General features: G+C 40.7%; 2 protein-coding genes and 1 pseudogene across 2 annotated transcripts; 2 read left to right on the plus strand and 1 right to left on the minus strand.

Moving 5' to 3' along the window:
* The first annotated feature begins 1,719 nt into the window (after positions 1 to 1,719).
* On the plus strand, positions 1,720 to 2,667 carry LOC103681993 (olfactory receptor 2J3-like). Its single transcript, XM_008711565.2, has one exon. The coding sequence runs from the start codon at positions 1,720 to 1,722 to the stop codon at positions 2,665 to 2,667; it is 948 nt and encodes a 315-aa protein (XP_008709787.2).
* Positions 2,668 to 15,734: 13,067 nt separating this feature from the next.
* Positions 15,735 to 16,675, plus strand: LOC121106036 (annotated as a pseudogene).
* Positions 16,676 to 23,067: 6,392 nt separating this feature from the next.
* LOC103681994 (olfactory receptor 2J3-like) lies at positions 23,068 to 26,666 on the minus strand. The gene is made up of 2 exons (XM_008711566.2): positions 26,591 to 26,666; positions 23,068 to 23,996 (listed from the first exon to the last, which is right to left on the minus strand). The coding sequence occupies exons 1-2, from the start codon at positions 26,664 to 26,666 to the stop codon at positions 23,068 to 23,070; spliced, it is 1,005 nt and encodes a 334-aa protein (XP_008709788.2).
* Positions 26,667 to 27,765: the final 1,099 nt, after the last annotated feature.

The following is a 27,765-nucleotide window of genomic DNA, read 5'->3' on the forward strand; positions in this document are numbered from 1 at the left end:
CGTGTATATGTAGGAAAACATAGTGTATATGGGGCTTCAGGCATCCACTGGGGGCCTTGGAACATACCGCCTGCAGATACGGCGGTTTACAGAAAACAGTTTGAAATCAATATTGTTCATCCTGGGGTTTTAACCCTGAGAGATCATGGGGATTACAATTGTTCTGTGTGTTTTAATTATTATTATGTTATGTTAGTCACCATACAGTACATCATTAGTTTTTGATGTAAAGTTCCATGATTCATTATTTGCATATAACACCCAGGGCTCCATGCAATACGTGCCCTCCTTAATACCCATCACCAGCTTATCCCATTCCCCCACCCCCCCTGAAACCCTCAGTTTGTTTTCCAGAGTCCATAGTCTCTCGTGGTTCATGGAAATAGACTGAAAATGTTGAAAGAGAACTGAAGCAATTCATCTAAAAAAGATAATTTCTTCCATGGGAATTTTCTTCTGTTAGGAATGTTAGGAGTTTTCAAATTACTATTTACCCAGATGTCACCCTAGGATGGAATGAGTCTTTGAGTTAAAAAGCTATTTTTCCATTACATGGTAAATATCTTGATAAAATATAAATGTGAGAAAATTTTATTTTATATTTATTTTTGTAATTTTAATTCTGGTGAAATTTCAAATTTACATAGGAATTGCAAACTAGGTACAAAGAACTACTATAAACCCTAACCAGATCCAGCAATAGTGTATTTTGTACCTAAAAAGATGTTTTTTGTCCATGTACCTACCTACCTGCCTACTTACCTATCATCATCTTTTCTGCTGGACCGTCTGGGAGGAAGTTGAAGATGTCGTGTTTGCTCAATGTTTATTTCCTAACCACAGGGACTTTATTTTACATAACCACTGTAGAGTTGAGAAAACAGAAAATACAATATGGATACAATATTGCAATCTAATTCATAGTTCATTGTCATATTTCTCCATAGCTCTCAGTAATGTTAATAGCTGTTTTCCCAGTCCAGGGCCACACACTTAGATAACCTGTCTCTTTGGTTTCCTTGAATGCGGACCAGTTCCTCAGCCTTTATTTGTGTTCATTTAACTGAACACGTTTGAAGAGTACAGGCGAGCTATTTTGTCCAACTTGCCTCAATTTGAGTTTGGCTTATGCATATTCGTTATTAGAATCAGGCTGTAAATTTTGGCAGGAATGTCACTGAAGTGACATTATGTCCTGCTCAGAGCATCATGTCGGTAGGTACCTCATGTTGCTCTGTCTCAACCCTGGTGATGTAAACATTGAGTAGTCTTGGCTATGATCATGTACACCACCATTTTCTATTATAAAGTTTACTATGTCTTATTTTGTAATTAATGAGCAATTAGGAAGAAGGTATTTTAGGCCATAGAAATATCCTGTTTCTCAAGACATTTTCATTCACTAGTTTTTAGCATCTATTTATCTTCTTTAATCTACCATTCCTTCTACACATACTATTAGGATCCTACTGACAGGAATAATTTTTTTCTCCACTAATTAATTAACTTACATATTTTTGATATCTCACTATGAGCTTGTGGATTCTTTTTTTTTTCTTTCAATTCATTAGTATCATGGTTAATGTCAAACTCTCCCAGAGTTGAACAGTGGTAGGCCTTTCAAACTGGCTTCTGATTCTTTTTCTAGCGTGCCTGTGATACTTGGGGCATTTTCTTACCTTTTTGGATGAATGTGTTTCTTTCCTCAGGTAACAAGAAATGAATGATGATGGGAAAAACGCAAGTTCTGAAGGCTACTTGGTTCTACTGGGTTTTTCCAAGTGGCCTCATCTGGAAGTAGCTCTCTTTGTGGTTATCTTGATGTTCTACTTGATGACATTGATAGGCAACCTGTCCATCATTATCTTGTCGTACCTGGACGCCCATCTCCACACTCCCATGTACTTCTTCCTCTCAAACCTCTCTTTTCTGGACCTCTGCTACACCACCAGCTCCATCCCTCAGATGCTGGCCAACCTCTGGGGCCCAGAAAAGACCATCTCCTACACCGGTTGCATGATTCAACTTTACTTTGTCCTTGCACTGGGAACCACAGAGTGTGTCCTCCTGGTGGTGATGTCCTATGACCGTTATGCAGCTGTCTGTAGACCCTTGCATTATGCTGTCCTCATGAACCCTCGTTTCTGCCACCTGTTGGCTGTGGCTTCCTGGGTCAGTGGCTTCACCAACTCAGCACTTCATTCTTCCTTTACCTTCTGGGTACCCCTATGTGGACATCGCCGAGTGGACCATTTCTTCTGTGAAGTCCCAGCACTGCTGCGATTATCGTGTGTTGATACCTGTGTTAATGAGCTGACCCTCCTGATCAGGAGCTCCATTTTTGTTCTCATACCCCTCATCCTCATTCTCAGCTCATATGCTGCCATTGCCCGGGCTGTGCTGAGGATGCAGTCAACAGCCAGACTTCAGAGAGCCTTTGGGACATGTGGAGCCCATCTTACGGTTGTGTCCCTCTTTTTCATTCCAGTCATCTGCATATATCTGCAGCCACCATCAGGAGAGTCTCAAGATCAAGGCAAGTTCATTGCCCTCTTTTATACTGTTGTCACACCTAGCCTCAACCCTCTAATCTACACTCTGAGAAACAAAGATGTAAGAGGGGCAGTAAGGAGACTCGTAGGGCGGGAGAGGTCCACACATTCATGACCTTCACGAGACAGTGGAGCCTCTTCAGCAGGGGCTCATCTGCATCCATCCATCGCCACTGTCCTCTTTACTCACACTGTCAGCACCAGTGAAGCATGTGTCTTGCGAGGGCACAGAGCTCTTGCTCACAGATATGAATTAAACAGTTTGCATGTTTGTACCATTTACTGGAGAAAACAGCCATGTAAAATCAAGATTAAACATCAATATTAAATTTTTACAGTGGCACAATAAATCAAAGGTATCCTTTTCTTTTTTTTTAAACGATTTTTATATTATGTTAGTCACCATACAGTACATCCCCGGTTTTCGATGTAAAGTTCGATGATTCATTATTTGCGTATAACACCCAGTGCACCATGCAATATGTGCCCTCCTTACTACCCATCACCAGCCTATCCCATTTCCCCAACCACCTCCCCTCTGAGGCCCCCGGTTTGTTTCTCATAGTCCATAGTCTGTCATGGTTCATTCCCCCTTCTGATCACCCCCCTTTCTTTATCCCTTTCTTCTCCTACCGATCTTCCCAGTTCTTATGTTCCATAGATGAGAGAAATCATATAATATTGTCTTTCTCTGCTTGACTTATTTCACTTAGCATTATCTCCTCCAGTGCCGTCCATGTTGCAACAAATGTTGAGAAATCGATCTTTCTGATAGCTGAGTAATATTTCATTGTATATATGGACCACAACTTCTTAATCCATTCATCTGTTGAAGGGCATCTCGGTTCCTTCCACAATTTGGCTACTGTGGACAATGCTGCTATGAACATTGGGGTGCATATGGCCCTTCTCTTCACTACGTCTGTATTTTTGGGGAAAATAGACAGCATTGCAATGGCTAGTTCATAGGGTAGCTCAATTTTTAACTTTTTAAGGGACCTCCACACTGTTTTCCAGAGTGGCTGTACCAACTTGCATTTCCACCAACAATGTAGGAGGGATCCCCTTTCTCCACATCATCTCCAGCAATTGTTGTTGGTGCTATTGTAAAAGGGATGGATTCCCTAATTTCTCTTTCTTCAGTCTCATTATTTGTGTATAGAAATGCAACTGATTTCTAAGCATTGATTTTGTATCCTGCCACATTACTGAATTGCTCTATAACTTCTAATACTTTGGGAGTGGATTCTTTTGGGTTTCCCATATAGAGTATCATGTCATCTGCGAAGAGAGACAGTTTGACTTCTTCTCTGCTGATTTGGATACCTTTGATCCCTTTTTGTTGTCTGATTGCTGTTGCAAGGACTTCTAGTACTATGTTGAATAGTAGTGGCTAGAGTGGGCATCCTTGTCGAGTTCCTGATCTTAAGGGAAAGGCTTCCAGCGTTTCCCCATTGAGAATGATATTTGCTGTATGCTTTTCATAGATGGTTTTTATGAGATTGAGGAATGTACCCTCTATCCCTACACTCTGAAGGGTTTTAATCAGGAAAGGATGCTGTATTTTGTCAAATGCTTTTTCTGCATCTATTGAGAGAATCATATGATTTTTGAATTTTTCTTTCTGGATAAAATCTAAGACACTGATCGATTTGCGAATGTTGAACCACCCTTGCATCCCAGGGATGAATCCCACTTGGTCATGATGGGTAATCCTTTTAATGTACTTTTGGATTCTATTAGCCAGGATCTTGTTGTGGATTTTGGCGTCCATATTCATTAGGGAAATCGTCTGTAATTCTCCTTTTGGATGGTGTCTTTGCCTGGTTTGGAGATCAAGGTAATATTGGCCTCATAGAATGAGTTTGGTAGCTTTCCTTCTGTTTCTATTTTTTGAAATAGCTTTATGAGAATAGGTATTATTTCTTCTTTGAATGTTCGGTGGAATTCCCCAGGAAAACCATCCGGGCCTGGAGTTTTGTTATTTCGAAGGTTGTTTATCACTGACTCAATCTCTTCATAATTAATTGGCCTGTTTAAAAAACCAATTTCTTCCTGTTTCAGTCTTGGTAGTTTATGGGTTTCCAGGAAGGCCTCCATCTCTTCCAGATCGCTTAATTTATTGGCATAAAGCTGTTGATAAAAGTTTCTAATAATCCTTCCAATTTCATTGGTGTTGGTTGTGACCTCTCCTTTTTCATTCATAATTTTATTAATTTGGGTCCTTTCTCTATTCTTTTGTAGAAGTCTTGCCAGGGGTTTGTCACTTTTATTAATTCTCTCAAAGAACCAGCTTCTAGTTCTGTTGATCTGCACTACTGTACTCCTGGTTTCTAATTCATTGATTTCTGCTCTAATCTTGGTCAAATGATTCCTTGTGCGTGGATTAAGCCTGTCCCTCTGTTGCTGTTCCAGCTTCTTGAGGTGAGAATATAAAAACTACATTTTAGATTTTTCTATTCTTTTGAGTGAGGCTTGGATGGCTATGTATTTCTCCCTTAGGACTGCCTTTGCAGTATCCCATAGGTTTTAGACCGTTGTGTTTTCATTCTCGTTGGTCTCCATAAATTGTTTAAATTGATTTTTGATTTCCTGGTTTATTGAATCATTCCTGAGCAGGATGGTTCTTAGTCTCCAAGTGTTTGAGTTTCTTCCAAATTTTTCCTTGTGGTTGAGTTCCAATTTCAAAGCCTTGTGGTCTGAGAATATGCAGGGAATAATTTCAGTCTTTTGGTATCAGTTGAGACCTGTTTTGTGTCGCAGAACATGGTCTATTCTTGAGAATGTTCCATGGGCATTAGAATAGAATGAGTATTCTTTGGTTCTGGGGTGTAGTGTTCTTTATATATCTATGAGGTCCAACTCGTCGAGTATGGCATTCAAAGCTCTTGTTTCTATGTTGGTTTTCTGCTCCGGTGCTCTGTCTATTGCTGATAGTGGAGTGTTGAGGTCCCCTACTATTAATGTATTTTTATCCATATGTCTCTTTATTCTGGTTAAGAGTTGGGTTGTGTATCTTTCTGCTCCCCTGTTTGGGGCATATATATTTATAATTGTCATCTCCACTTGTTGGATACATCCTTTAAGAATAATATAGTGCCCTTCTGTGTCTCTAACTATAGTCTTTAGTTTAAAATCCAATCTGTGTGATATGAGAATTGCTACCCCAGCTTTCTTTTGAGGTTCATTGGCGTGAAAGATGGTATTCCATCCCTTTACTTTCAGTCTGGATGTATCTTTAGGTTCAAAATGAGTCTATTGTAGACAATAAAAGGATGGGTCATGTCTTTTTATCCAATCTGCACCCCTGTGGTGTTTTATGGGAGCATTTAGGTCATTTACATTGAGACTGATTATTGAGAGATATGATTTTAATGATGACATGTTGCCTGTAAAGTCTTTGTTTCTATAGATTGTGACTTTCTGTTCCGTATCACTCTTGGGCCTTTTTACTTTTATAGAACCCCCCTTAATATCTCCTGTAGGGCTGGTTTCATGGTTATGAAATTGGTCAATGACTGGCGATTCTGGAAGGTCTTTATTTCTCCATCAATTCTGAATGACAGCCTTGCTGGATAAAGGATCCTTGGTTGCATGTTTTTCTCTGAAAGAACTTTAAAAATGCCCCCCCCACTACCCTTTCTCTCATTCCAGGTCTGTGTAGACAGGTCTGACATAATTCTGATACCTTTGCCTTGGTACGTGAGAAATTTCTTTGCCCTGGCCTCTTTCAATACTGTATCCTTGGATCTAATATTTGCGAATTGCACCATGACGTGGCGTGTTAGGTCTGTCGTGGTTCAGCTTGGGAGGGGTCCTCTCTGCCTCTTGGACACGAATGTTTGTTTCCCTTGCTAGATTAGGGAAGTTTTCAGCTACAATTTGTTCAAATATCTCTTCTAGATCTCTGTTTTTCTCCACCCCCCTCGGGGATGCCGAGGATTCTGACATTGGAACATTTCATTGAGTCAGTAATCTCCCTTAACCTACATTCCTGAGCATGGATTTTTTTGAGTCCTGATTCTATGCTAGCTTTCTCTTCTACTAACCCATCCTCCAATTCACTGATACATTCTTCAGCCTCATTCACCCTGGCCGTCAGAGCCTCTAGTTTTGACTGCATTTGGCTCATAGAATTTTTAATTTCTGCCAGATTCGCTCTCATTTCCGCCCTTAGAGATTCTATATTCTCATTAACATTTTCGTTAATACTTTTTTCAAGTCTACACATCATCTTGACCATTGTTACTCTGAATTCCATTTCTGATAATTTGGTTACATCCATATCCATTAGTTCTGTGGCAGAGGCCACAGACTCACTGTCTTTTCTTTGCTGGGGGGGACTTCTCCTTCTCGTCATTCTGATGAGGAGAGGTTGCGGGGTTGTCCAGAGCCCAAATTATTGACCGGGACCCAGGCCATGCACCCTTGTTTTATAGGGATCTTAGGGATGTGGGCTTCTTGATTTTTCAGCCTGCCTTCTGGGGGAGGGGCCTGCCGCGCCGATACTCAGGCAACCCTGTTTGGGTAGAGTCTCCGTGTCCCCTGCGAGGGGGGATGGGGATGGGCACAACAGATAGTTCTAAATCAGAAGACTTGGGCGAGGCAGATTAAACTGGAGATGCATGAGTCTCACAACTAGCCATGAGATTTGGACTGAGAGCCTCATGCGACGGCTAGAAATCTCGAGAGATTTGCATGAGAGCTCACTGATTTGCACTGAAATCTGGTGAGATTCGGATGAGATCTCACAAGCTCGGAGATTTGGGCAGAATTGGCTTGATTTGAATGAGACCATATGAAATTTGGACTGAGATCTCAGTGAGGATTTGGGTAGAAATCTCAGGAGATGTGCATGAGTCTCACAAGATTTGGACTGAGTTCTGGCAAGATTTGATGACATCTCACGAGAGATTTGGACTGAGATCTCATGAGACTTGGACTATGATATCAGAGATTTGAGTAGAAATCTCGTAAGATGTGTGTGAGGTCTCGCGATATTTGGTCTATGATCTCATGAGATTTGGTTGAGATCTCATGACATATGGAGATGTGTGGACAGAGATTGGCTTGATTTGAATGAGATCATAGGAGATTTGGACTGAGTCTGGCAAGATTTAGGAATGAGATCTGACAAGATTTGGCTAGGAAATCTCTGTATATGTGTGTGAGATCTCATGAGATTTGGAAGAGATCTCATGAAATTTGGACTGAGCTCTCTGAGATATCGACTGAGATCTGATGGATTGGAAGAGATCTCACCCGATTTACGTAGAGTTCTCATGAGATTTGGACTGGGATCTGAGCGAACTTTTGGACTAAGATCTGTTAAACATTAGGGTAGAAATCTCCTGGAGATGTGCATGAGTTCTCAGAGAATTGGACGTAGAGCCTGACCAGATTTGAGGAAGACTGCTCACGAGAAATTTAAACTGTATGTATTTAAGTAGTTAATAATAATTTATATTTAACTATTGATTATTCAACTAATTTTAATATATGTTAAGTGAGCTCAAATTATACACGAAACTCATCATACTGGTTATATCTAGGTGGGTGTCTGGTTAGAGAATGGAAATTAAAGAGATATAGGGTTTATCTGTGATATTTTCTCTGTAAAATGTTAGAAATAAATATGGTAAAAGTAATAGTTGGTGATTCTGAGTTGTGGGAATGCAGGTCTCTTGTTTTTAATACATTTAATATCTAAAATAAAGAAAACAAAGAAATAATGTAGAACTGTTTAAAATATCAGTTTCAAATTAAAATTCAGCGTGACGGCAAGAGCAGCTTGCATGTATTGACTGATTAGTGTATTAGCCCTGTGGGAAATGTTTATGTATTTTTATTATTGAGTTCTCACAATAATTTAGGCCACTGAAACATATACAATTTAAGAAACTTAATTTTGAGAGCGCCTGGGTGGCTCCAAATGATCTTAAGGTCCTGGCTGAGCCCCACATCAGGTTCTTCTGCTCAGCAGAGAGTCAGCTCTCTCCTCCCCTTCTGACTCTCCCCCTGCTTTTTACACTCCCCTCCCTCTCTCTCTCTCTCTCTCTCTCTCTCATGAATAATTTTAAAAATCTTTAAAGAATAAAAATAAATTCACTTTATCCACAACACATGATTTTCATACCAAGATTTCTCTTTGGTACAAATGGAATATACTAGCTAGAAACAATATAAAATCTCAAAAATATTCATTAATCTATTAACTCGCCCATATAATTCATTAATCCTATTAACTCATGATATAAAATATATAATCTATAACTCATGATATAATCTATTAACTCATGATATAACTCATGATATAATAGTAGAAACAATAAAATTCAAAATATTCATTAATCTATTAACTCATTGATATAAATTTGGTATAGTTTTATGTATTACATTTAAAAAATTTTCAAAACCAAAGCTGGTGGCATCACAATTCTGGACTTCAAGCTCTATTACAAAGCTGTAATCATCAAGACTGAATGGTACTGGCAGAAAAACAGAACACATAGGTCAAACGGAACAGAATACACAACCCAGAAATAGACCCTCACTCTGTGGTCAACTACTCTTTGATAAAGCAGAAGAGAATATCCAAAGGAAAAAGACAGTCTCTTCAACATGGTGTGTTGGGAAAATTGGGCAGCCCATGCAGAAGATTGAAACTGACCACTTTCAAGAAAACCATACAGACACACAAAAATTCAAAATGGATAGAAAAACCTCTTTGTGAGACAGGACTCCATCAAAATACTAAGGAGAAACGAGGCACAACCTCTCTGACCTTGGCTCCAGCAACTCTTGATACACATGTCTCAACAGCAAGGGAACTGAGCAAAAATTGAACTATTATAACTTCATCATGATAAAAGGTTTTGCACAGCAAGGAAAGAATCAAGCAAAACCAAAAAAGACAAACCGACAGCACTGGAGAAGATTTTGCAAATGTCTTATCAGACAAAGGGCTATATCATAAATCTATAAAGAACTTATCAAAACTACATACCCAAAGAAACGATATCCGAAGTGAAGACATGGGCAAAAAGACATGAACAAGATATTTTTCCAAAGAAGACATCCAAATGGCCACAAAGAGCACCATGAAGGAATGCTCCACATCACTTGGCATCAGGGAAATAAAATAAAAAACCACAATGAGATACCACTTCCACCAGTCAATGGCTACAATTAACAAATCAGGAAATGGCAGATATTGGAGGATGTGCAAAGGGAAACCTCTCCACTTGGTGGGAATGCAGCTGCTATACCATTCCTTGAAAACAGTATGATGCGTTCACTCAAGAGAAGTTAAAAATAAAGCTACTGTATGACCCAGCGTTGCACTCCTTGATATTTAGCCCAAAGTACAATGTAGTGATCCAAGGGCCACCAAAATGTTCCAATGTTTAGTAGCAGCGTGTCACAATGCCAAACTATGGAAAAGCCCAGAGCCCGTTGACAGATTAATGGATAAGAAGATGAAATTATATATGTCTTGCAATGAATATTACTCAGCCATCCAAAAAACCCCAAATATTGCCATTAGCAACATCATGGATGGAACTGGGGGTATTATGCAAAAGTGATATAAGTCAGTCGAGAAAGACAATTATCATATGATCTCACTGGATATGTGGAATTTAAGAAACAAAAGCAAAGATCCCGAGGAAGAGAGGAAAAAATGAAACAAAGAGGAAACCAGAGAAGGATATAAACCTAAGAGACTCTTAATCACAGGAAACAAACTGGGTTGCTGGAGGCAAGAGGGGTGAGAGATGGGTAACTGGGTGATGGATATGAAGGGGGCATGTGATGAAATGAGCACCAGGTATTATATAAGACGGATGAATCACAGACCCGTACCTCTGAAACCAATAATACATTATATGTTAATTAATTGAGTTTAAAATTTTGCAAATGTTTAAAAAAAAAGAAACAGGAAAAAATTGAATTTGAAAAGCAATGACCTCTTACCAGTTGCAATGATGTGGATGGAATTAGAATTATGCTAAAAAAGTGAAATAAGCTCGATCAGAGAAAGACAATTACATGATTTCACTCATGTGAGATTTAGAAACAAAGACAGAGGATGCATAGGAAGTGGAGGGAAAAATGAAGAGAGAATGAAATCAGAGGGGAGACAAACCATAAGCACAAACCATTAACTCTAGAACCAGACTGAATGCTGGAGGGGAGGTGGGTGGCTGGGATGGGAGGTAACTGGGAGATGGGACTTAAGGAGGGCACGTGATGTCATGAGCACTGGGTGTTATAGGCGACTGATGAATCACTGAACTCTTACCTCCAAAACTAAGAATACACTATATGTTAATTACTGGTAATTTAAATAAAAACAAATAATAAAAATTAAGAGAAAAATGTTTCAAACTTCCCTTCCTTCCCCTAAATTCGACTACCTCTGACAAATGATCCCTCAGGTTTGCCCTCAGCATAATGAGGTGTTGGAGAAGAAATTTCAGGTAATTCAGGACAGCCTCATTCCCTTCCCTCTAATGCAGATTAAGCATTTCTATCAAGATGGTGCTTTGTAGATTCTCTTTACACTTAGGTACAACAGTGCGTATCATGTTAAAGATCCCTCAGAAGCTGTTGTAACCAGGACAGCTCCTGAAGAACATTAATTGCTTCTCTGGGATTTACTCACTCCCAAGCCCAGCTGATCCAGAGAAGTCAGAGTCTATTCTTTGAGCTTCATAAAGGCTCCAGTTGCTCTAGGAAAGGGTCTATCCCTCGGCACGTCGCTGAAGGCTCTAATCAGTTCTTCCTTCAGCTAAAAAGCGAAACCTGTATGGTAAACGAAGGATCTCTCTTTTATAGCAATGATAATCACAGTAATTGGTAGACTCCGTTTTTGCTCTAATATGGGATATAGTGGATTAAGAGCATGTGGGTGTGGTCGGCCATCTGTGTTGGCAGTTTCATGGAGGTGAACGCCTGAAGGTCAGATGAGTCCTACAGGGAAGGCGAGCGGGATCATGAAGACAGATGCAGGGAATGTGGAACAGCTGCCAGGAGGGACAAGTAGTATTTAAGCAGTTGGACTAGAGCATAAAAAGACTCACCTAAGAAAAAGTAATCGCTTGCCAGTGATTTGCATTATGTGCAAAGACTGTGATCTCACCATTTTCCCTCCGTAGTGCCTTAGTTCAAAAAAGAGAGGAGAGGAGATATTTCATCCCATAGCCTACACAGAAGCACAGCTAGTGATTGAAGCCTTCTCTGTCCTCTCCAGCTAGGAAGAAAATTAAATGATAAAGTTCCTACCGCTTCTCGTATGCCTGGTGTCCTTTGGTCCTCACGTCCAACTGCCGGCTTTCTAACTTCTGTAGAATGCTAAGAGGCGAGCCGAGCATACATAAAGACACCTCACAGCTCCACTTTCGGTTAATGCACCAAGTTGTTCGGGTACCTGTGTAAAGAAGAAGAACATTATATCTGCATTGGGAGGAGCAATGGCAGTGGGACGTGTCCATATGTATTATCGCCCATTCTAGGGAGGTTGAAAGAGAATCTCAGCATTTTCCATCATCCTCGAATGGAGTGACCTGAAAGTGAAATAATCTTCATGGTTTCCTGTCCGTTGCTGTTGCTTGGTTCAGCCAGAGCAGACTTCTTCACCCAGCGGAGCTGCAGCACTCCAGCTTCGGGTGAGGTCTGACCCTCAACCTCGTGAGAGGGAGCCCCCTTCCAGGTTTGGATTCTCTTGGGTACTGTCCTTGGCCCAAGATATCCTTACAGCTCTATTTCCATCCTTATCCTCTCCTTCCAGTGGTTTAATAATTCTCTGTGTACAGCTTGTGTTTAATTACCAGAGAATGTGCTTTTTAAGCCCTTTGCACTTGTGTGATTATCCTGGATGGTTCGAGCTATAGAACATGGTCTAGATTCACAGTAATCCGCTAGTTACATGAGAGTGATAAAGCCTGCATAATCCTACAGCCTTTGAGCCAAACTGTTTATCACTTTCCTGCTGAAACTCAATCGGAGTAGCTATTTCTAATATCTTATAGAAAGAGCTGCATTTGTAGAAGTAAGCAATTGGTGGCTCTGCTGTGGCTCCTTTCTTTCTTTCTCTTTTATTGTATATTGATTATTCTCTTGAATTTTAATTTAAATTCAATTTAAATTAACTATATAGTGTATTACTCCTTCAAGAGGTAGAATTTAGGGATTCATCAGTTGGCTCTGCACCATTTATACTCAAGTCCTATCTTCAAGCTATCACCCAGACCTACCCCATCCCCCCAGCAACCCTCAGTTTGTTTCCTAGAGTTAAGAGTCTTTTTATGGTTTGTCTCCTCTCTGCTTTCTTCTTTTCTTTCTTCTTTCTTTCTTTTTCTTTCTTTCTTTGCTGTAGCTTATTAGGAAGTGTGAGGGAGAATCAGCTATGAGAGGGGAGAAAGGGAACTCCTAAAGCTGAATGAGCAGAACCTTGTCATACCAACCACGGAACAAAAGGTAACATCAAGTCTCTCCTATGAAACGACTGAAAACCCACAAGAGAAAAAAGGATCACCTAAGACATATAGAATTGTTGTGATGTACTTAATTCTTTAACCAAAAGAGTAAGATTCACTGGGCACAGTATATAAATGATAGCTATTCAGTAGTTTCACTAAATATTCAGAATGCTTCTTGAAGTTAGAGAATAAAAATACATGTAGAAATTATAAATTATGGCCAGAATTCAAATACTGCCTGCAGTACTGTCCTGGACCGTGCGGGAATAATGTGGAACCTCCTCATGGCCTGTGACAGACACACATTCGCTTCAAGCCCTACAGTCAGGGTGCTTTCTATTTCCTCTCTGTCCATGCTCGTCCCTCCTTTGCTCTTTGAAAAATGTATATCTTCCTTTCTAGAAATCCTCTTTTCAAATTCAGTTCCATTTACAGGTCCTCTGTGACATTCTGTCTCTTCTCCCCGCTCCATATCACAGGTCTGTTCATGAGGAACTAAGTATTCCAGCTTTGTTCTGTCGTGAGCTGTGATGTATGTCCGTGTCTTTTGTGTCTCTGTTGGTACCTTAGTTTTCAGCTTAGAAACAAGCTCTTGGTGGTCAAACTATGGGAAGATACAGTTGTTTCTACAAGAATATTTAACTGGAACTCTGGACTTTTCACCCTGTGTACCTAGCGCTCCTTATCCGAGGGTTTCACGTTTTTTGAGTTTCCAGTGACTCTGTGATCAACCGTGGCCTAGGAGCAGGGTCCCAGTGACCTTCATCAGAGCTAGGTCACCGCACATAGCTACTTCACATGCTCATGCGCATTCATGTCACTTCCATCTCATCAGGTGGACATTTCATCATCTCACAGCATCACAAGGAGGAGAAGGGTGAGTTCTGCACAATATTTGAGGAGACACCACACTCACATAACTCTTACAGTGCATTGTTATCATTGTTGTATTACTAGCTATTGTTAACCTCCACTGAGCCTAATTTATAAATTAAACTTTATCATGGGCGTGTATATGTAGGAAAACATAGTGTATATGGGGCTTCAGGCATCCACTGGGGGTTGGAACATACCGCCTGCAGATACGGCGGTTTACAGAAAACAGTTTGAAATCAATTAGTTCATCCTGGGGTTTTAACCCTGAGAGATCATGGGATTACAATTGTTCTGTGTGTTTTAATTATTATTATGTTATGTTAGTCACCATACAGTACATCATTAGTTTTTGATGTAAAGTTCCATGATTCATTATTTGCATATAACACCCAGGGCTCCATGCAATACGTGTCTCTCCTTAATACCATCACCAGCTTATCCCATTCCCCCACCCCCTGAAACCTCAGTTTGTTTTCCAGAGTCCATAGTCTCTCGTGGTTCATGGAAATAGACTGAAAATGTTGAAAGAGAAACTGAAGCAATTCATCTAAAAAGATAATTTCTTCCAAGGGAATTTTCTTCTGTTAGGAATGTTAGGAGTTTTCAAATTACTATTTACCCAGATGTCACCCTAGGATGGAATGAGTCTTTGAGTTAAAAGCTATTTTTCCATTACATGGTAAATATCTTGATAAAATATAAATGTGAGAAAATTTTATTTTATATTTATTTTTGTAATTTTAATTCTGGTGAAATTTCAAATTTACATAGGAATTGCAAACTAGGTACAAAGAACTACTATAAACCCTAACCAGATCCAGCAATAGTGTATATTTTGTACCTAAAAGATGTTTTTTGTCCATGTATCCTACCTACCTGCCTACTTACCTATCATCATCTTTTCTGCTGGACCGTCTGGGAGGAAGTTGAAGATGTCGTGTTTGCTCAATGTTTATTTCTAACCACAGGGACTTTATTTTACAACCACTGTAGAGTTGAGAAAACAGAAAATACAATATGGATACAATATTGCAATCTAATTCATAGTTCATTGTCATATTTCCATAGCTCTCAGTAATGTTAATAGTGTTTTCCCAGTCCAGGGCCACACACTTAGATAACCTGTCTCTTTGGTTTCCTTGAATGCGGACCAGTTCCTCAGTTCCTTATTTGTGTTCATTTAACTGAACACGTTGAAGAGTACAGGCGAGCTATTTTGTCCAACTTGCCTCAATTTGAGTTTGGCTTATGCATATTCGTTATTAGAATCAGGCTGTAAATTTTTGGGAATGTCACTGAAGTGACATTATGTCTGCTCAGAGCATCATGTCGGTAGGTACCTCATGTTGCTCTGTCTCAACCCTGGTGATGTAAACATTGAGTAGTCTTGGCTATGATCATGTACACTCACCATTTTCTATTATAAAGTTTACTATGTCTTATTTTTGTAATTAATGAGCAATTAGGAAGAAGGTATTTTAGGCCATAGAAATATCCTGTTTCTCAAGACATTTTCATTCACTAGTTTTTAGCATCTATTTATCTTCTTTAATCTCATTCCTTCTACACATACTATTAGGATCCTACTGACAGGAATAATTTTTTTCTCCACTAATTAATTAACTTACATATTTTTGATATCTCACTATGAGCTTGAATTTTTTTTTTCTTTCAATTCATTAGTATCGTGTTAATGTCAAACCTCCCAGAGTTGAACAGTGGTAGGCCTTTCAAACTGGCTTCTGATTCTTTTTCTAGCGTGCCTGTGATACTTGCATTTTCTTACCTTTTGGATGAATGTGTTTCTTTCCTCAGGTAACAAGAAATGAATGATGATGGAAAACGCAAGTTCTGAAGGCTACTTGGTTCTACTGGGTTTTTCCAAGTGGCCTCATCTGGAAGTAGCTCTCTTTGTGGTTATCTTGATGTTCTACTTGATGACATTGATAGGCAACCTGTCCATCATTATCTTGTCGTGCACGGACGCCCATCTCCACACTCCCATGTACTTCTTCCTCTCAAACCTCTCTTTTCTGGACCTCTGCTACACCACCAGCTCCATCCCTCAGATGCTGGCCAACCTCTGGGGCCCAGAAAAGACCATCTCCTACAATCGCTGCATGATTCAACTTTACTTTGTCCTTGCACTGGGAACCACAGAGTGTGTCCTCCTGGTGGTGATGTCCTATGACCGTTATGCAGCTGCTGTAGACCCTTGCATTATGCTGTCCTCATGAACCCTCGGTCTGCCACCTGTTGGCTGTGGGGCCTGGGTCAGTGGCTTCACCAACTCAGCACTTCATTCTTCCTTTACCTTCTGGGTACCTATGTGGACATCGCCGAGTGGACCATTTCTTCTGTGAAGTCCCAGCACCGCTGCGAATTTCGTGGTGTTGATACCTGTGTTAATGAGCTGACCCTCCTGATCAGGAGCTCCATTTTTGTTCTCATACCCCTCATCCTCATTCTCAGCTCATATGCTGCCATTGCCCGGGCTGTGCTGAGGATGCAGTCACAGCCAGACTTCAGAGAGCCTTTGGGACATGTGGAGCCCATCTTACGGTTGTGTCCCTCTTTTTCATTCCAGTCATCTGCATATATCTGCAGCCACCATCAGGAGAGTCTCAAGATCAAGGCAAGTCTATTGCCCTCTTTTATACTGTTGTCACACCTAGCCTCAACCCTCTAATCTACACTCTGAGAAACAAAGATGTAAGAGGGGCAGTAAGGAGACTCAGAGGGGCGGAGAGGTCCACACATTCATGACCTTCACGAGACAGTGGAGCCTCTTCAGCAGGGGCTCATCTGCATCCATCCATCGCCACTGTCCTCTTTACTCACACTGTCAGCACCAGTGAAGCGTGTTCTATGAGGCACAGAGCTCTTGCTCACAGATATGAATTAAACAGTTTGCATGTTTGTACCATTTACTGAGAAAACAGCCATGTAAAATCAAGATTAAACATCAATATTAAATTTTTACAGTGGCACAATAAATCAAAGGTATCCTTTTTTTTTTAAACGATTTTTATATTATGTTAGTCACCATACAGTACATCCCCCGTTTTCGATGTAAAGTTCGATGATTCATTATTATGGCATAACACCCAGTGCACCATGCAATATGTGCCCTCCTTACTACCCATCACCAGCCTATCCCATTTCCCCAACCACCTCCCTCTGAGGCCCCGGTTTGTTTCTCATAGTCCATAGTCTGTCATGGTTCATTCCCCCTTCTGATCACCCCTTTCTTTATCCCTTTCTTCTCCTACCGATCTTCCCAGTTCTTATGTTCCATAGATGAGAGAAATCATATAATATTGTCTTTCTCTGCTTGACTTATTTCACTTAGCATTATCTCCTCCAGTGCCGTCCATGTTGCAACAAATGTTGAGAAATCGATCTTTCTGATAGCTGAGTAATATTTCATTGTATATATGGACCACAACTTCTTAATCCATTCATCTGTTGAAGGGCATCTCGGTTCCTTCCACAATTTGGCTACTGTGGACAATGCTGCTATGAACATTGGGGTGCATATGGCCCTTCTCTTCACTACGCTGTATTTTTGGGGAAAATAGACAGCATTGCAATGGCTAGTTCATAGGGTAGCTCAATTTTTAACTTTTAAGGGACCTCCACACTGTTTCCAGAGTGGCTAAACATCTGTATTTCCACCAACAATGTAGGAGGGACTCTTTCTCCACATCATCTCCAGCAATTGTTGTTGGTGCTATTGTAAAAGGGATGGATTCCCTAATTTCTCTTTCTTCAGTCTCATTATTTGTGTATAGAAATGCAACTGATTTCTAAGCATTGATTTTGTATCCTGCCACATTACTGAATTGCTCTATAACTTCTAATACTTTGGGAGGGATTCTTTTGTTCCCATATAGAGTATCATGTCATCTGCGAAGAGAGACAGTTTGACTTCTTCTCTGCTGATTTGGATACCTTTGATCCCTTTTTGTTGTCTGATTGCTGTTGCAAGGACTTCTAGTACTATGTTGAATAGTAGTGGCTAGAGTGGGCATCCTTGTCGAGTTCCTGATCTTAAGGGAAAGGCTTCCAGCGTTTCCCCATTGAGAATGATATTTGCTGTATGCTTTTCATAGATGGTTTTTGAGATTGAGGAATGTACCTCTATCCCTACACTCTGAAGGGTTTTAATCAGAAAGGATGCTGTATTTTGTCAAATGCTTTTTCTTATCTATTGAGAGAATCATATGATTTTTGAATTTTTCTTTCTGGATAAAATCTAAGACACTGATCGATTTGCGAATGTTGAACCACCCTTGCATCCCAGGGATGAATCCCACTTGGTCATGATGGGTAATCCTTTTAATGTACTTTTGGATTCTATTAGCCAGGATCTTGTTGTGGATTTTGGCGTCCATATTCATTAGGGAAATCGTCTGTAATTCTCCTTTTGGATGGTGTCTTTGCCTGGTTTGGAGATCAAGGTAATATTGGCCTCATAGAATGAGTTTGGTAGCTTTCCTTCTGTTTCTATTTTTTGAAATAGCTTTATGAGAATAGGTATTATTTCTTCTTTGAATGTTCGGTGGAATTCCCAGGAAACCATCCGCCTGGAGTTTTGTTATTTCGAAGGTTGTTTATCACTGACTCAATCTCTTCATAATTAATTGGCCTGTTTAAAAAACCAATTTCTTCCTGTTTCAGTCTTGGTAGTTTATGGGTTTCCAGGAAGGCCTCCATCTCTTCCAGATCGCTTAATTTATTGGCATAAAGCTGTTGATAAAAGTTTCTAATAATCCTTCCAATTTCATTGGTGTTGGTTGTGACCTCTCCTTTTTCATTCATAATTTTATTAATTTGGGTCCTTTCTCTATTCTTTTGTAGAAGTCTTGCCAGGGGTTTGTCACTTTTATTAATTCTCTCAAAGAACCAGCTTCTAGTTCTGTTGATCTGCACTACTGTACTCCTGGTTTCTAATTCATTGATTTCTGCTCTAATCCTGGTCAAATCATTCCTTGTGCCTGGATTAAGCCTGTCCCTCTGTTGCTGTTCCAGCTTCTTGAGGTGAGAATATAAAACTACATTTTAGATTTTTCCATTCTTTTGAGTGAGGCTTGGATGGCTATGTATTTCTCCCCTTAGGACTGCCTTTTGCAGTATCCCAGGTTTTAGACCGTTGTGTTTTCATTCTCGTTGGTCTCCATAAATTGTTTAAATTGATTTTTGATTTCCTGGTTTATTGAATCATTCCTGAGCAGGATGGTTCTTAGTCTCCAAGTGTTTGAGTTTCTTCCAAATTTTTCCTTGTGGTTGAGTTCCAATTTCAAAGCCTTGTGGTCTGAGAATATGCAGGGAATAATTTCAGTCTTTTGGTATCGCTGAGACCTGTTTTGTGTCGCAGAACATGGTCTATTCTTGAGAATGTTCCATGGGCATTAGAATAGAATGAGTATTCTTTGGTTCTGGGGTGTAGTGTTCTTTATATATCTATGAGGTCCAACTCAGTCGAGTATGGCATTCAAAGCTCTTTGTTTCTATGTTGGTTTCTGCTCCGGTGCTCTGTCTATTGCTGATAGTGGAGTGTTGAGGTCCCCTACTATTAATGTATTTTTATCCATATGTCTCTTTATTCTGGTTAAGAGTTGGGTTGTGTATCTTTCTGCTCCCCTGTTTGGGGCATATATATTTATAATTGTCATCTCCACTTGTTGGATACATCCTTTAAGAATAATATAGTGCCCTTCTGTGTCTCTAACTATAGTCTTTAGTTTAAAATCCAATCTGTGTGATATGAGAATTGCTACCCCAGCTTTCTTTTGAGGTTCATTGGCGTGAAAGATGGTATTCCATCCCTTTACTTTCAGTCTGGATGTATCTTTAGGTTCAAAATGAGTCTATTGTAGACAATAAAAGGATGGGTCATGTCTTTTTATCCAATCTGCACCCCTGTGGTGTTTTATGGGAGCATTTAGGTCATTTACATTGAGACTGATTATTGAGAGATATGATTTTAATGATGACATGTTGCCTGTAAAGTCTTTGTTTCTATAGATTGTGACTTTCTGTTCCGTATCACTCTTGGGCCTTTTTACTTTTATAGAACCCCCCTTAATATCTCCTGTAGGGCTGGTTTCATGGTTATGAAATTGGTCAATGACTGGCGATTCTGGAAGGTCTTTATTTCTCCATCAATTCTGAATGACAGCCTTGCTGGATAAAGGATCCTTGGTTGCATGTTTTTCTCTGAAAGAACTTTTAAAATGCCCCCACTACCCTTTCTCTCATTCCAGGTCTGTGTAGACAGGTTCGAATAATTCTGATACCTTTGCCTTGGTACGTGAGAAATTCTTTGCCCTGGCCTCTTTCAATACTGTATCCTTGGATCTAATATTGCGAATTGCACCATGACGTGGCGTGTTAGGTCTGTCGTGGTTCAGCTTGGGAGGGTCTCTCTGCCTCTTGGACACGAATGTTTGTTCCTTGCTAGATTAGGGAAGTTTCAGCTACAATTTGTTTCAAATATCTCTTCTAGATCTCTGTTTTTCTCCACCCCTCGGGATGCCGAGGATTCTGACATTGGAACATTTCATTGAGTCAGTAATCTCCCTTAACCTACATTCCTGAGCATGGATTTTTTTGAGTCCTGATTCTATGCTAGCTCTTCTACTAACCCATCCTCCACACTGATACATTCTTCAGCCTCATCTACCCTGGCTCGTCAGAGCTCTAGTTTTGACCTGCATTTGCGCTATAGAATTTTTAATTTCTGCCAGATTCTCATTTCCGCCTTAGAGATTCTATATTCTCATTAACATTTTCGTTAATACTTTTTTCAAGTCTACACATCATCTTGACCATTGTTACTCTGAATTCCATTTCTGATAATTTGGTTATATCCATATCCATTAGTTCTGTGGCAGAGGCCACAGACTCATTGTTTTTTCTTTGCTGGGGGGGACTTCTCCTTCTCGTCATTCTGATGAGGAGAGGTTGCGGGGCTGTCCAGAGCCCAAATTATTGACCGGGACCCAGGCCATGCACCCTTGTTTTATAGGGATCTTAGGGATGTGGGCTTCTTGATTTTTCAGCCTGCCTTCTGGGGGAGGGGTCCTGCCGCGCCAATACTCAGGCAACCCTGTTTGGGTAGAGACTCCGTGTCCCCTGTGAGGGGGGATGGGGATGGGCACATTGTGAGCCGGTATTTCCAGACTTTTGTTCTCTGGCGGCTTTCACTGGCGGTTTGCTGTGCCTCTTCTGAGAGTCAGAGCAGCAGTGGCCGAATCTCAGCCTCTGTCTCAGAACAGAGGGATCGCGACCGTTCTCCACTGATGTTCTGGCCACTTTAACTCTGTTTCTGTTGGTGCTGCTCAACCCTGCAGCATCCCGGGATGTGTACCACACACCCGGCATCCCAGCCCTTACTTCCAGGGCCAGCGTGTCTCTGTCCTTTGTGTTTCTAACACCGCCAGCCGCAAGCCGCCATCTGCCCTGAGCTCCCTGGCTCACGGTCTCAGACTGCTCTCTCGCGGGTGCTGGTCCGCGAGTCCGCCCAATCCCCCATGCAGGTGGCTACCGCTTCCCAGCGCCCGAACGCGGTGGCTCCCTCCCCCTTCCGTTTATCTTCCGATATCTGTGCTCAGTTTCACAGCTCCCCGCTTCGTACCTCAATACTCAGCGATGGAGATGTTCATTTGTAGAGATCCAGATGTATCTTCCTGCGTCTCAGGCTGACACCGTGGATGTTCAGGCTGGTCTTGTACCTATCCAACTCGACTCAGGGGACCAGCTGAAAATGGGGTCCCCTACTCCTCCACCATCTTAACTCCCCTCTCCGCCATATCAACATCTTGATTTTGGACTTTTACCCTCCAGAACAAGTGCCACAGTCACTTCCCCAAGGTAGAGAGAAGAGAAGGATGAATGAATTGAAACAAGTTGGGGATTGAGTCCTCACAGAGCTCGGCTTCCTCTTCTCTTTCTCTGGGTCTTTTTCCTGGTCCCTCTCTCATCTCTCTCCATCATTAGTTTTTGTTATAATGTTCAATGATTCATTAGTTGAGTATATTACCCAATGCTCATCATACCAAAGCTACCCTAATTTATTAGCACCATGCCCAGTGACAAATTAAGTCATATAAAGATAGTTCATTTTTCATCTTACATTGTCATTTCTTCCACCAGAAAATGAGTTCTACTTAGATTTTAAAAAAGAGTCCTTTATTCATCTATGTTAACAAAAATGCCAAAAGTAGAAGACATTTAGCTACAAAGTAAATAAATGAATGAATGAGCAGGTGAACATATGGACGGGAGAACAAATGAACCATTTGAACAGGTATTTCTTTATACTCTTCAATGCAACTAGTGTATAGACCCATAGGATAAAACACTCATATAATTTAGTATCTTGAAAAAAGTATGCTTCAGCCAAAGAACTGACATATATCTTTTGACCATTTAGCTAAATCAAATGCCTGTTAATGACGAAAGACTCAATTCATTTATATCTTTGTCTTATTGTTCCCCTCTCTGTAGATATTAATGCTCAGTCCATAAATTAGTGTATTATCTTTAAAACCCAGTCTCTACAATTATCATATGATTTCTCTCATCTATGGAACATAAGAACTAGGAAGATCAGTAGGGGAAGAAAGGGATAAAGAAAGGGGGGGTAATCAGAAGGGGGAATGAAGCATGAGAGACTATGGACTCTGAGAAACAAACTGAGGGCTTCAGAGGGGAGGGGGTGAGGGAATGGGATAGGCTGGTGATGGGTAGTAAGGAGGGCACATATTGCATGGTGCACTGGGTGTTATATGCAACTAATGAATCATGGAACTTTACATCAAAAACCAGGGATGAACTGTATGGTGACTAACATAATAAAAAATAATAATAATTAAAAATAAATAAATAAATAAAAATAAAACCCAGTCTCTAGTTTCCATGGACACTAAATAGGGAATTATTAAAGATTAAAATGGTACAAATCAAAAAGTTACCTTTAGATAATATTTTCAGAATAAGCCAATCAAAAGAACCCAAAATTAGGGCCGAAATTTTCTGATATGCTTCCTGGGTTGTAGACCAAAAGAAGTATCAAAGAAGCAGGGAAAACAAGCTCCAGGATGGACAAGACTCTGAACAAAGATTGCAGGACAAAAATTGTAATCTCTCTGTCACATCTCCCTCTCCCGCCCTACGAGTCTCCTTACTGCCCCTCTTACATCTTTGTTTCTCAGAGTGTAGATTAGAGGGTTGAGGCTAGGTGTGACAACAGTATAAAAGAGGGCAATGAACTTGCCTTGATCTTGAGACTCTCCTGATGGTGGCTGCAGATATATGCAGATGACTGGAATGAAAAAGAGGGACACAACCGTAAGATGGGCTCCACATGTCCCAAAGGCTCTCTGAAGTCTGGCTGTTGACTGCATCCTCAGCACAGCCCGGGCAATGGCAGCATATGAGCTGAGAATGAGGATGAGGGGTATGAGAACAAAAATGGAGCTCCTGATCAGGAGGGTCAGCTCATTAACACGGGTATCAACACACGATAATCGCAGCAGTGCTGGGACTTCACAGAAGAAATGGTCCACTCGGCGATGTCCACATAGGGGTACCCAGAAGGTAAAGGAAGAATGAAGTGCTGAGTTGGTGAAGCCACTGACCCAGGAAGCCACAGCCAACAGGTGGCAGAAACGAGGGTTCATGAGGACAGCATAATGCAAGGGTCTACAGACAGCTGCATAACGGTCATAGGACATCACCACCAGGAGGACACACTCTGTGGTTCCCAGTGCAAGGACAAAGTAAAGTTGAATCATGCAACCGGTGTAGGAGATGGTCTTTTCTGGGCCCCAGAGGTTGGCCAGCATCTGAGGGATGGAGCTGGTGGTGTAGCAGAGGTCCAGAAAAGAGAGGTTTGAGAGGAAGAAGTACATGGGAGTGTGGAGATGGGCGTCCAGGTACGACAAGATAATGATGGACAGGTTGCCTATCAATGTCATCAAGTAGAACATCAAGATAACCAGACAGAGAGCGACTTCCAGACGAGGCCACTTGGGACAACCCAGTAGAACCAAGTAGCCTTCAGAACTTGCGTTTTCCCCTCATCATTCATTTTTTCCTGGACCTGAAGGAAGAGTCATAAACTAATACTACACTGTATGTTAACTGACTCTGGAATTTAAAGAAAAACTTCTGAAAAATGGAAAAGAATCCAAATATCACTCAATCTTTTTTATGCTGAACATTAAGGTGATCTTTGTCAATTTTTATTATTTAGACTAACATAACATAATAAAAAATTATTAGAAAAAAATTATATTATTTCAAAAATCTTCCATTAACAACCTCCCTTGACTGCCCATTAAAATCTGTATCCAGGAAGGGATTTTTGTTTCCTCATAATGAATCACACTGCTAATGCAGTGGCCTGTTTTCTATATTGCATGTCTTCTACTCGTCTGAGTCTAGCAGGAGCCACAGACATTAATTAGAAAGTCTTAAGCTTCTATCTCCCTTATTCCCTCCAAACTCTAACAGTGGTTTGGTTCTACAATGAGCCCAACTCCTCTCACTTGCCTTTCACTCTTGAACTCTGTCTGGGTGCCTTTGGCTTTACATACTAGCTTCCAATTTTACACTGGTTCTGACATGCCCTCCCTAATAATAATAGCAAATACTTCTAATGCACTTAATAGGCGCTAGACTATTTTAAACACTGCATGTGTTGGCCCTTTTAATCCCCGCCAGTACCCTATGTGGAAGGCTAGTCTAATTACCAACTTGTCCAAATGAGAAAATTGAGGTGCAGAGAACTTAAGCCACTCACCCTTTGCCACAATGTTCGTGGTGGCAGCAGGATATGAAACCAAGCATGCTGGCTCCAGAACTGGAGCTCTTTGTCACTCCGATGTAATGTTAAAATTCAGCCACACGTATTTTGCAAATATACATGAGAGAGAAATCATTGCTATACCAAGCCATGTTCCATTAATGTAAACCATTAAAGTCTCCTGCAATTTTATAGAGAAAAGGATGTAATATTCTGTTTGTACAAGGATAGAAAAGTGCAAAACATTTTCTTATGTATATTACATTAAGATTACCCAATACTATCTTAAAATCTAATTTAATTTAGAATTTAATCAATTTTAGAAATATTTATATAGTTTTATATACAAATATAACATTATATATAATGTTACAGAAACATAATATATATGCATCATATAATAAATGCTACATATAATTATATATGTATATAAATGTATATATAAACATTATATAATTCTATATGCATAAATATATAACATATATGTAAACATTATATAATATGTAATATAAAGATTATAGGAGTAAGGGGGCAGATGGCGAAGGAGTGGGGGATTCCGATTCACCTGGTCCCCTGAATTTAGCTGAATATCTACCAAGCCTGTCTGAACACCAATGAAATCATCCTGAGATGTAAGATTATACCTCTGGATCTCTATGGGAGCAGAGGATCACAGCTGAGCGGTATAAAGGACGGAGCTGTGACTGCATGGACAGATATAGGAGGACAAACAGAAGGGGAAGGGAGCCACCAGAAGCTAGCCACCGGAAAGTAGTGTAATACCCCAGTGAAAAAGTGTCCTGCACCTGGGGACCAGAGATAGCTTGCAGAGTGGTGGCCGTGGGTCAGGAAAGGCCTGAAAACAGTGTTCAAATAGAATCCAGGAGCTTAAGAGGCAAATGCTGGGAGGTGGGCAGCCACTTGCACAGACCTGTGCTGGTGGACCCTGGGGGCTGGCCAGCCACCATCATGGCCTATGGCCCACGCCCACCTAGACCAGGATCGCTGTGGGTTTTGGAGGCACAGGGGGTAGAGACAAGCGGGGGCCTGAGTTGTTGCTGACAGATCGCTGGGGACGAGCACCACCTGTGTGAGGCTGCGGTGTTCAGCAGAACTTAGGGAGGGGGAGGCTGTTCTGGAAGATTCAGAGAAGAGCAGACTGTGGCTTCTCTCCTCGGGGGGCAGAGGTCTGGAGTGGACATTTTCCTTCCCTCTGACCCTCTGAAAAGACGTGAAAAGCTGCCAGAGAACAAAAGCCTAAAAAACCAGTTTCCACAGACCCCAGCCCCTTGATAGGGGTCAGGGCAAGTCCGCCAAATCAGGGTTGCCTGAAAAACAAGGCGACAGGCCTCTACCCCAGAAGACAAGCTCAGAGAACAAGAGGACGACAACCCTAGGGTCCCATGAAACTGTAAAAGCTCAAAACCATGGGAAAATAGTATGTTGAGCTCCTGGTGTTCCCTTACGGTCTGTGGATTTCTTAGATACAACTTTTTTTTTTTTTTTAATTCTGTCTAATGTTTCTTCTCTGTTTTTCTTTTTACCTATTTATATTGCAACTAGATGCTTAATACAACATATTCCACAGTAACTTTTTAACTTGTACTTTTTCACACCTATACTTTTTTCTTTTTCTTTTTATATATAGATAGATATAAGCTTCAATGTAGTCCTTTTTTCCCTATTCAATACTACCTTTATATTTATACCAGTTTTAATTTCCCTGTAACCCCTGGAAGCAGTGTTCTCTAACAAAGAGAACAAAATACACTCAGGAAGAACTGAAACACCCTTACATCGCTCACATTGAGAGATTACAGCCCCCTCCCCTCACCCCTCCTTTTTTTTAACTTTATAAATCTTACTCTTGGGCTTCATTTCGGCTGGGTTTTTTGGTGGTGGCTTCCGATTGCTCCGAACTTTCCCGGGTGCACCTTGCATGGATTGTGGTTGATATTTTTGACTCTGTACATTCCCTCAACCACCCCTCAACAGAATAACTAGGAGGAGGAACTCCAAATCAAGAAAAGAACCGAGGCAATGGACCCTCCTGCAGACCTAATGGATATGGATATAACCACGATGTCAGAAATAGACTTCAGGGTAACAATTATGAAGACAATAGCTAGACTTGAGAAAATGATCAACAGCAATCCCTAAGGAATCTATGAGAACTAATCAGGCCAACCTTAAAAATGCTATGAATGAGATGCAGTCTAAACTAGATACTCTAACAGCTAGGGTAAATGAGGCAGAGGATGAAATAGTGATCTAGAAGATAAACTAATAGAAAGGAAGGAGCAGGAGGAGCCTGGAACAAACAGCTTAAAATCCATGAAAACAAACATAAAGAAATCAACAACGCCATGAAACGTTCCAATGGCTGAATCATTGGGATCCTAGGGGGGATGAAGAGACAGAGAAAGAACTAGAAGATATATTTGAGCAAATCATAGCTGAGAACATCCTTAATCTGGGGAAGAAAATAAGCATTTGTGTCCAAGAGGCAAAGAGGACCCCTCCAAAGATCAATGAGAACAGACCAACACCACGACATATAATAGTACAATTTGCAAATCGTAGATCCAAGGAAACAATCTTGAAAGCGGCGGGGGGAAGAGATTCCTTACGCACAGAGGGAGGAACATCAGAATAACGTCAGACCTGTCCAAGGAGCCCTCACAAGCCAGAAAGGGCTGGCAAGACATATTCAGGGTACTAAATGAGAAGAACATGCAGTCAAGGATTACATAACTGGCAAGGCTGTCATTCAGAATGGATGGAGAGACAAGGATATTCCAATACCAGCAGAAACTGAAAGAATATGTGACCACCAAGCCAACCCATAAGAAATATTAAGGGGGGTTCTATAAAAGGAGAAAGACCCCAAGGGAGATACAGAACAGAAATTTACAGACACAATCTATAGAAACAAGGACTTCACAGGCAGCATGATGACATTAAAATCATATCTCTCAATAATCACTATCAACGTGAATGGCCTAAATACTCCCATAAAACACCACAGGGCTGCAGATTG

This window comes from Ursus maritimus, unplaced genomic scaffold, assembly GCF_017311325.1.
Source record: "Ursus maritimus isolate PB19 unplaced genomic scaffold, ASM1731132v1 scaffold_30, whole genome shotgun sequence".
In the NCBI taxonomy this organism is placed as follows: Eukaryota; Metazoa; Chordata; class Mammalia; order Carnivora; family Ursidae; genus Ursus; species Ursus maritimus.